Raw genomic sequence first — 10,048 nt, forward strand, 5'->3', positions numbered from 1 at the left:
GGGGAGGGTCTTCTAGGTAGAGGAGGAGGCCAGTCAGCATTTCCATGGGAATTTTAATGCAGGTGATGGACTCTCAGCCTCATCCCAAAGGGAAGAGAACACCTATCGCCTTCATCCCTGATTTTATTTCTCTATGTGCTATAAGTCAGCCAAAAAAAGAAAACAATAAATTTTTTGAGCAATTAGCATTTATAAGAATTCTGAAAATCAGCCTACATCTGTAGCCACTTTCACGCACTGACTCATGCTTTACAATGTCCTGATTTTTATAGCCTCTTCTTATTTCCAGTCTAAGTTTTAAGCCCAGAGTCTGTCTCTGGGCACTTTAGCAAAGCTGAGCCTGTCAGTTTTCCTGAAATTGCTTGGAAGAAATTGATCTAAAAGAGGAAGCACTGAGAATTAACTTGAACGTCCAAATCATTGCCTAACTGCCTATTTTATTTAATCATATTCAGGACTCAGCAAATGCATTGGCCTTCACTTCCCCGCCGTTTCAGTAGGCATGCAGGGCTGATGTGCTGGCAGCTGACTAGCCTGAAGAGAAAGTGTGGATGTAATCCATAGCCCAGCCCACTCCCCTCCCGCTCTGGGCTGTGCGCTGGGTCCTCTGCCCCCGCCACCTTTCCTTGCTCTCTGGATGCCGAGTCACCAGGGCAGGATCAGTGCGCACCCCGAGGGTCCTGTCCCCAGGGTCCTCGCCCTCCCCAGATCCCGTCCCTCGGCTTCCATCTTTGTGCTGGACGGGGTGCTGGGCACAGCGATGGTCACCCACAACTGCTGGGCTCTTGGGCAGGGGCTGCAGCTCAGTGGGGCACCTGGCCAGTTCCCAGCCTTGCGGGCTTCCCAGTCTTTAACCAGCTGTCCACATGTAGTTAGTTACACCCAGATAACAAGATAATGAGGGCAGCAAGTGGGGATGTTGGCCGCACCACCGCAGCCCTGCATAGGAGGTTGGGCTAGGCTCTGTTCTCCGACATCTTTAAAACACACATTACAACTTCTAGGCAGTTACACCCTGTCTCCTTATTTATTTAGGTGCCAGATAACTTGCACGTGCTAAGCACGCACTATACTGCGTCCCTGGGCCCACAGTCCTTTTTTCTTTTTCTCTTCCCATTTTAAAGGACATATCACACACTGTAGATCATTTGGGAACTATGAAAAGCCACCAAAAAAGAAAACTAAAACCACCCATAATTCTGTCACCTAACATTTGCACGTGTATTCCTTCAGCCCAGTTCCCTCGTGTGCACCCGCGGTACACAGTCTAATCATGTTGAGATCGCCGAACACATGGGATTTTTCACTTGCATTTTCCTTTTAATGTACTGTGTCTCCTGTGTCTTTCATGATTCAAATGCACCAGTGTATTTGGAGACCTACTGTGTACCACGAGAGTTATAGGTCACAGTGCTGTGTCTTGGTACTTCACCAAGGGAAGAATAAAGGTGACCCAGATGATGGGAGTGCTAACTAGCTCCTGTGATAAAAATATAACAACAGTGCATGGGTCCTAACCCTAAATATACAGAATCAAATAAAGGGAAGAAAAGACCTCCACAGATTCCCTGGGAACTATAAAAGGTGCAGTGACGGCACTGTGAGCTGTGAATCCTGGCAGTGCCTCGGCACCTGTCCACACACGTGCCCATGTGGGGTGCCCCTGTCACCAAAATGCTGCCACCCCACGCCCGGCATCTGCGTGGATGCACTCACTCCGTGGGTGCCTGCTGACACAGGTGCCCTACTTTTTTTGAGACTATAAACCTGTAAGTAGAAAAATAAGGTATCTTGTTCTAATTGCCGGTGATCATTTTTATTGGCCATGTGTTTATTTTCTTATTAAGATGGTTATTGTGCTGCTTATACTGCTGTCTTCGTTTCTTCTCTCATGAGTTAGATTCTGTTCCCAGGCTATCCTTTGTCTTTTGATGCTCTTCAGTGGTTTCTTTGGATATAGATAAAAAGATAAAAATCTTAACCAGCCTACAGTCTTTTCCCTTGAATGATTTTGCTTTTGTTTTTGTGTTTGCAAAGAGCATGCTCCAAGAACAAATAGGAACTCATTATTTTTCCTAGTTCCTTTATGAGCTTTTGCATCTAGATTTTTATTCACCTATCCTAGGGTCTGTTTTGATGTGTAGTATAGATCGTCCTTGTTTTAAATTTCAGAATTTTCATACAGTTATTCCAGGGACATCTACCAGATAGCTCATTTTTTCCTCGCTGGTTTCCTGTGTGGATTTATTAAAATCTCACAGGCTGTCGGAGCCATTGCTGGGCTTTCTGCTTTGTTCCATTGAGCTGCATATCCGGGTTCGGGTGCCACGCCTTTGTGTTTGGCAGTCCGATAGTGCCCTCTTCCATCACACAATATACTTGGCTCTTTTTACCAATTTATTTTTCTCTGTCGGGGTCAGCACTCTCCGGAAAGGGCTGGGAGTAAACATTTCAGGCTTTGCCATCACCCAGGCTCAGCTTGCCCTTGTCACACGCAGCAGCCGTAGAGGGTTGATCAGAAAGGAGCTGACTTCCAATCAGATGCTGTTCACAACCCAGGCTGCAGCTCGATGTGTTATGGGGCTGTCATTTACCCACTTCTACTCTCGGTACTTTTGGAATCCTTTTTTCAGATCCTCCCAAGCTCTTGGCCCCTCTGAAACACTTAAAAAGTCTGATACAGCCATGTATGTGTGTGTAATACATTGTGTACCAGCGTGGTACCTATACGTCACACCTGGCGAGCTGTCCATCGTGTGTCACCCACTGTGTATTACCTGTGTGCTGCATGCATGTGTATCACGTGTGAGTGTGTGCATAATACATGCATGTGTATTGCATACACCAAGGGGAATTAAGGCAAATCACACTTCTGAGATGACCTGAGAAGCACAGCGTCCTTGTGACACAACGCCTTTCTGTCCGCAGCGCCAGGCGTTGCTTGTCAGGCCGATTCCGGGTGAACTTTAACCTCCACTCCAGCCACTGTTGTGAGGGGCTCCACACTGCCTGCCCATTCTGGGGTGTGCTGGGAAGATCACCGGCTGGAGTTCACAGCCGTCTGCAGGGGCCAGGCTCCCCAGGGCGGGCAGGAGGAAGCCACCGGCCCCCATCACTCCCCAGCCCCACCCGCCGAGCCTCACCCAGAGCCGGACTGGCCTCCAGCTCCGAACGAACGCAGCCATGTGCGACTCTGTCGATGCCGAGTCCCCTGCTCTCCGTGTGCAGCCTTCGCTTCCTGCCTGGGCGTCGCTTGTCCTTGTGCGTGTGCGGAATCTGTGTCCCGCCGCCCTGGTGCGTGTAGCGGACTGAGCCAAGGCCGGGTCTGCCCTTCAGCCCGGATTTGAGTTGTGTACCTGCATGGAGGGGAGCACCGCCTCCTGCTTCCCGTGGGAATGTTCTCGCAGTGCTCAGCAGGAGAAAAGTGTCTCCTTGGTGCAGCGCGAAGGGAAGGCTGGGAAGCCTACTCAGTGTGTGCAGCACCACCTCACACGCGTGGGCAGGCTGCAGCAGACCAGTTCTCACTGCAGTGCACCCAAGGAGACAGCGGGAGAGAAGGCCAGCTCTGCTGCCAACCACTCACAAGGCCACACCTGGCTGCCCAGCCGCCGTCCCTGCTGGGCCTTCTCTCAATTACCTGTTTTCCTCCCTGGGTCTCGGGCCCCCTAGAGCTAAGTGGCAGCTAGGATTGTAGTTGTCTCTTAACTTCAAATCACTCCATTAAGTGCCAAGGCCCAGTAATCTAAGAATGAGATACTTAAAATATGAACAGCACCGACTTAAGGAACTTGAGTTTTTGTTTTCTTTTGAGATAGGGTCTTACTGTATAGTCCAGACTGGCCTGGAACTCAGTGTAGCCCAAGTGACCCTCCTGCCTCAGCCTCCAGTGCTGGGTGTGCACCAGCATGGCCAGCTTCACTTGAGCTCTGACTGCCTCCTTCCCCAAGTGTGGAGATGCAGGGTAACAGCAGCAGACCACAGCCAGGGTTGGGCTCCAACGCCACTTCGAGGAGGGCTCCAAGGGGACTTAGTTGCAGCCACGCTGCTGAGAGGAGAGGGCTGTCGGGAGGACCTGTGGCAGCTGCTCGGGTCCCAGTGCTGGCCGCAGACGTGGCCTCCCATCTGCCAGCTTCTGGCTCTCCCGGCCTCCCGCACTCTTCAGATGGAGAAAGGCCAGGCGTCCTCGTGTGCGCTGACTGCCTCTCTTCCGGGCCTCCTGTCTGCAGGCCTGGTCTGTAGTAGGCGAGCAGCCAGCTTCCTTGCCCTGCTCCGGACTCCTTCAGCACTTTGTTCCATGACAGGCTTGTGTTTCAGACAGATATGCAGTTTGTAGGCACAGGTGCACCCAAGGTCACAGGGTGGCCTGGCCGCAGCCCTTCTCCGGGGCATCCGGGCCTCTGTGCACCAGGTTTGTACGTCTGTAGTTTTGGCTGAACATGAAAGGAACACAAAACTACTGTACTGAGTGCACACAGACTTCTCTCCTGGCCTTTATCCCACAAACAGGACGGCGTCAGTGGCTGTCTATACCGCAAGGGGGTTAGCAGTCAGGAGGGAGGTGTGGGTCTCTGCACACACGGCAGCACTTCTGTAAGGGGCCTGGGCGTCCAGGGATTGCAGACCCATGGGGGACTCTTTGCACAGACTCCAATGAGGCAGGGCCCAGCCACGCAGCATGCGGCCACACTCACTCCACGCAGGAACAAGCTGTGAGCCCTCATTTTCTGTGTTGTCTCCACGACGCTGTGTGCTCAGGGACCGGGGCAGGTGTTTGAGAGTTTTGCAACCTACATTAGGTTCGGGGTTTTTTTCCACAAACAGGAGCCACTTTCCCCCACCCTGCCTACCAAGCTTTTATCTGGCCACCAGTAACAGCCATTTATTTTAATCATAGCCCAAATAAAATATCATTAGGAAAGAAGTAGGCTCCAGAAATCCCATGTGTGTGTCTCTGAAGTGTCTGCCTTTGTCTTCTTGCTTTCTTTCCATTGCTCATGCCGTCTGGGCCGCCCGCCTTTTCATTAAGCTTGACAATTTCCAGGGTAGACGGAAGGAGCATCGGAGTACTCAGGGCCTCGCCAGCTGTGTTCGCCTCAGTGCCGAGTGAAGCCGTCCCTTGGCTGTAGGGAGAGCAGTCTTGCGCCTGTCCCTGCTGGTGGGGACAGTGTGGCTGTCCCGCTGGATCCTCAGTAACAGCATGTCGTTTGGTTCTGTTCCAGAGTTCCCTGAAGAAAAGAGGCAGTCGGGAAATGTACAAAGAGAAGAAAACCTTCAGCCAGGTAAGCAGGCCTTCGTGCTAAGGTTACCTCTCCTCAACAGGAAGCGGTCACATTTGGGAATTTTGGTGAACAAGTACTAGGTTTGCCTTCAAAGCATTCAGAGAAACACGAGCTGCCAGAGCATTGTGACTCATTCCCAGCTCCATGGGGTGAGCCTTCTCTTTGCAAAGCTACGCTCCTTCCTCTGGTTTCTCTCTTGCGCTGAAAGGTAGAGGTCTCTGGGAAGAACAGACTGGCTTTATGTGAAACCAGAGAGGTGCAGTCTTGTCAGGCGAACGCTCACCCAGCCTTCATGTCATCACACAGGAAAACGAGTCACGGGAGGGCCGGGGCCTTGGCGAGCTGTTGTGTTTTGGGGTTTTGCTTTTGGATTTTGGGGGTCTGTGTGTGTGTGCCTGTGTTTAATGTGCAATTTTGACACTGCCTTGGTTGTTCTGATGGAAAAGACAAGAGGGGAGAAGACTGTAAAAGCTCAGCTCTGTCTGCACACACAGTGTGTGTTCTTCAAAGCTATTTTGGTTTTTCTGAAAAGTTTAACTGGATTCCTCTCTCCCTCAACCCTTTTCGAGTTGCTGCTAGTGTCAGGTGTTGGGGGAACAGGGGTGTTGCTCCCTGGACTCTGAGCACACAGTAACGAGAGACGCCAGAGTCTGGGTGCCTGAGCTGCCTGCCCCAGCACCCACACGCCTCAGGGCCTTCTGATCCCCTCTGGTTTCCCCATCCTCCAACCTCCGGGTCCCCAGAGAGTCCTTTGAGGAGGCCGCGTGCGAGCGTGAGCGGCGGGAATGTGACGTCCCCTCCACCTCCGCTCCCTGGCCTCATCCAGGTGTCCCCTGCCCGGTGCCAGGCACTTTCACCCTCCCAGGCTCAGGATAGGTCCCTACTTTGCCAGCTCTTGAGCAGCAGAGAGCTTTGCCTGTGCTGGGGAAAGCAGCCGCCCAGGGGCCACAGTTCTGCTCTCTGGTGCAGGCGCCAGGCCCTGGGTGTGGAGCTCCCTCTGCCTGCCTGCAGAGTGAGTGAGAATGGAGTTTCTGTTCAGCAGGAGGCTGGAGCTGAGTGCCTCCGGAACTGCAGGTTGCCCACCAAAACCCAAAGGAAGCCTGCACCCCGGCGCAAGGCAGGCACGCGGCTGTCAGTGCTGGGGTGCTGGCTACATGGCAGCCTTGCAAGCCAAAGAATATATAGTGGCGGCGTTATATTTCTGTTGCTTGACAAGGCCTTCCGGCTGGAGGTAACGGTGCTGGCCCTGTGTGTCTGCCCCTTGCCGAGCTCGCCTCTCTGAGCTTGCCTCTCTGTGCGGTGGGAAGTGTTCCCTGTAGAGATTGTCACACAGCCCTCCTGAGCTGTCTGGGGGCTGTGTACCCTACACTTAGGCTCGGCCTGGACCTCCTCTAGGGTCTGGGCGGGTTCCAAAGTCGTCTTCTTTTTGTTTTTTGAGATAGGGTCTTGCCCTGTAGCTTAGGCTGGCCTTGAACTCACTCTGTAGCCCAGATTGGCCTCTGACTCACTGCAGTCCTCCTGCCTCAGCCTCCCGAGTGCTGGCATAACAGGCGTGCACCAAGGCTGCTAGTTTCCAGAGTCTCTGGTTACGCGCTGAGGCAGGTTTCCAGCCTCCTGCCAGCTGAGCTGCAGCTGTGATTCCCATCTTTGTAGGAGCAGACAGGCCAGACTCAGCTTCTCCAGGGCCCTGGGCTCCGTGACCTCAGGGGGAGTCCATCCCCCTTTCCCACACATGCTCCCTGGTCTTCAGCTCTGCTTCAGCCCTGGTGGTGGGTGGCACAGTGCATGCACAGGCGTGGGTGGGAGTGACAGCGTGCTCGGCCCACTAGCGCCCCCCCCCCGCAAAGCTTCTTTCTTAGGGAACTAGAAGACTGGGTGTTTTGTTACCCTTGGGTAACCTGTGAATCCATCATGCCCAGGTGCGTGTGGAGTTGTGTGCGTCCTTGGCCTCGGTCTGGGCTCAGGAGATGGGAAGTGGTGCTGGTGGTCTTGTGGGCCTGGGTGGTGGGGAAAAAGTGAGGCCCGGGGTGTCAGGAGGCCGGGGGACTTAGCATCTGGAGCCCTGTGGTGTCCCAGGGGCTTCTCAGCTCCCTGTAAACTCCTTTCTTTCATGTGAACCACAGAGACCTGCCGGTGGATTTCAATTTCTTGCACATCTTTGCTTTACAAAAAGGTGGAAATGTGCTTGTGATTCTACTTTAGAAAGTTATGAGGAGCAGCACATCTATCTCGGGCACAGAATAGCTGCTCTGTGAATGTTTGCTGAAAGGATGGATGGACGAACAAAGGAGCAAGCAAGCTTTTCCTTCGGTTTGGGTCTAAACACGCTGGGTGTTTCACCGCTCTTACCATCTGGGCTGGCCTTTGTGTACAAGGTTACCACCCCAGCATCGGTACCAGCCGCTTTGCCCAGTGGTTGAGTAGGGTCAGCACCCTTAGCTCCAGATTCTCCCAGAAACCCCCTTATGTTTGTCTACCCGAACCCAGCGCAGATCCTTAATGTGCTCAGTTGCACTTATGGGTTACTGTCCTCCTATGCCCAGGAAAATGAGAGCCACTGACTCCTTCCACCAGTGTTAACTGCGTCCAGACAAAGCCGGCTCCGGGGCCAGGGGCGCTGGTTCACCATTCAGCTCCTGCTGTGACCTGGGGCTCAGGGTGGACTGGGGAGCAGGTTCATCATGACCAGAGACGGTGGGGAGCAGAGCTCGGGTGCTGGGCAGTGTGTCCATCCCCGGGCTTGGTGGGGCACAGCGGTGGGGGACATCACCCCTTGCTGGCAGTCATATGCAGGGCTCACTCCCCACTTCCCACGGCCTTTTCCCGAGCTTCCTCTGTATCTCCGCCCCTGGTTACGCAGTGAGGGAAGAGAGCTGGGAGGCGCCGTGGAGGGCATTGGTCCTCCTGTCAGCAGGGCACTTGCTCCGGTGCGGGCCGAGCCTGGGCTGCCGTAGGCAGCTTGTCTCAGAGCCACTGGTGACAGCCTGCAGCGGACACCTTTGCTGACTGCTCCATCCTCCCCATCGGCCCTTGGGGATTCTGGTAGTCAGAGGAATGACCCATGAAACGGCCACTGCCCCATTCCCGTCCACGAAGCGTGAGTCATACATCATTTTTTAAGTCCAGGACGGGGTCCATGCTGTGTCAAGGCAGGAAGGCTGTGTGGGGAAGGTACTGTTGGCGTCCTGCTTGGCCCAGAAAGCACCTTCTGCCCTCCATAGCCTGCCTTGGACTCTCCCGGGTCCTGTGGTGCCCCGGTGGGACTCCACCTAGGACAGCTCCTCTGGCTGGAGACACTCTCTGTCCACCACGTGGCTCCCTGCCTTGAGCCTTGAGTTTTACTGCTGTGTTGCAGTAGCTGAAGGAGAGGAACAGCACCCAGGGCTCTGAAGAGCCCTTGATAGCAAGAGGCTGGCATGGCCAGGTTTCTAGCTTTGGGTTCCAGCAAGTGCTCCCTGCCAGGGCTCAGTACTGACACGGCCCCGGGCTTCCAGAGCCCTCTCCTGCCCGTCGCCTCAATGTATTGTCCAGAGTTCATCCTTCTGGTTCCAGGGGAGCGGCTTACCCTGCCTCGGGGACATCAGCCCTTGCTGTGTGGCTGGGCTCAGCCCCGGGGCTGCGGGCCTTCCTCCTTCCTGCTGGCTCCGTGTGGTGCCCTGGAGGTCTTGCCCCAGCCTCTGGTTGCACAAGACCTCACCGCAGGGTCCTGGTGTCTCTTGTAGGTGCTGGTGATGGACCAGTTTGGATCTGCACTGTTACCCAAGGCCACGAAGTACCTAGGGGTGCTGGGTTTCATAACCTGCGTGGTGGCTTTCACATGCATGCTCTCTCCGGAATTAGCCCTTCAGTTTCTCTGTTTCACAGTTTGTTCTGTGATAAAGCACCATGTGCCAGGCCTTTCGCAGATGCGGGCCCCGGTCACCGTAACTTGGCAGCAGTGCCGAGGGACGATAGGTGCTGTGTTTGTGTACACGCTGGGGGTGAGGTGTGAGGGGACATCAGAAGCAGGCCTCTGGCATTTCCAGTAATACGTCTCCCGGGCTGCTCTCTCCTGGCAGGACGACAGTGCTGACCTGAAGTGCCAGCTTCAGTTTGCCAAAGAGGAGGCCTCCCTGATGCGCAAGAAGATGGCCAAGCTGGGCAGGGAGAAGGACGAGCTGGAGCAGGAGCTGCAGAAGTACAAGGCCCTCTATGGGGACGTGGACAGCCCGCTGCCCACAGGGGAGGCTGGCGGCCCCCCCAGCACGCGAGAGGCTGAGTTGAAGCTGCGGCTCAAGCTGGTGGAGGAGGAAGCCAACATCCTGGGCCGCAAGATTGTGGAGCTGGAGGTGGAGAACCGGGGCCTCAAGGCGGAGATGGAGGACCTGCGGCTGCAGCAGGAGCAGGAGGGAGCCGGCCGGGACCACGCACCCAGCGCCCCGCCCCCGCCCTTCGGGGACTCCCTGGATTCCTGTGCGGAGCTGCGCCGGCACCTGCAGTTTGTGGAAGAGGAGGCCACGCTGCTGCGGAGGTCCGTCTGTGAGATCGAGGCCCACAACCAGCAGCTGACGCGGGAGCTGAGCAAATTCAAGTTCGAGCCCTGCCCGGAGCTGGGGTGGCGCAGGGACAGCCTGAGCAAGAGCAGCATGGCCCCCCTGCAGGAGGAGCTGCGGTCGGCCAGGCTGCAGATCAGCGAGCTCAGCGGGAAGGTGCTGGAGCTGCAGAGCGAGAACTTGGCGCTGCTGTCGGACGCCCACCTCGGGCTGCAGCCCCCAAGCCCCCGGGACAGC

General features: G+C 55.1%; 1 protein-coding gene across 1 annotated transcript in view; it reads left to right on the plus strand.

Moving 5' to 3' along the window:
* Positions 1 to 10,048, plus strand: part of Mtcl1 (microtubule crosslinking factor 1) — a 79,450-nt gene that overhangs the window by 33,863 nt on the left and 35,539 nt on the right. The window contains exons 4-5 of the mRNA XM_033757420.1: positions 5,220 to 5,279; positions 9,338 to 10,048. Coding sequence (XP_033613311.1) covers positions 5,220 to 5,279; positions 9,338 to 10,048 — 771 coding nt within the window. The remainder of the gene's footprint in view (positions 1 to 5,219; positions 5,280 to 9,337) is intronic.

This window comes from Fukomys damarensis, unplaced genomic scaffold, assembly GCF_012274545.1.
Source record: "Fukomys damarensis isolate Sample0158 unplaced genomic scaffold, DMR_v1.0_HiC HiC_scaffold_30, whole genome shotgun sequence".
NCBI lineage: Eukaryota > Metazoa > Chordata > Mammalia > Rodentia > Bathyergidae > Fukomys > Fukomys damarensis.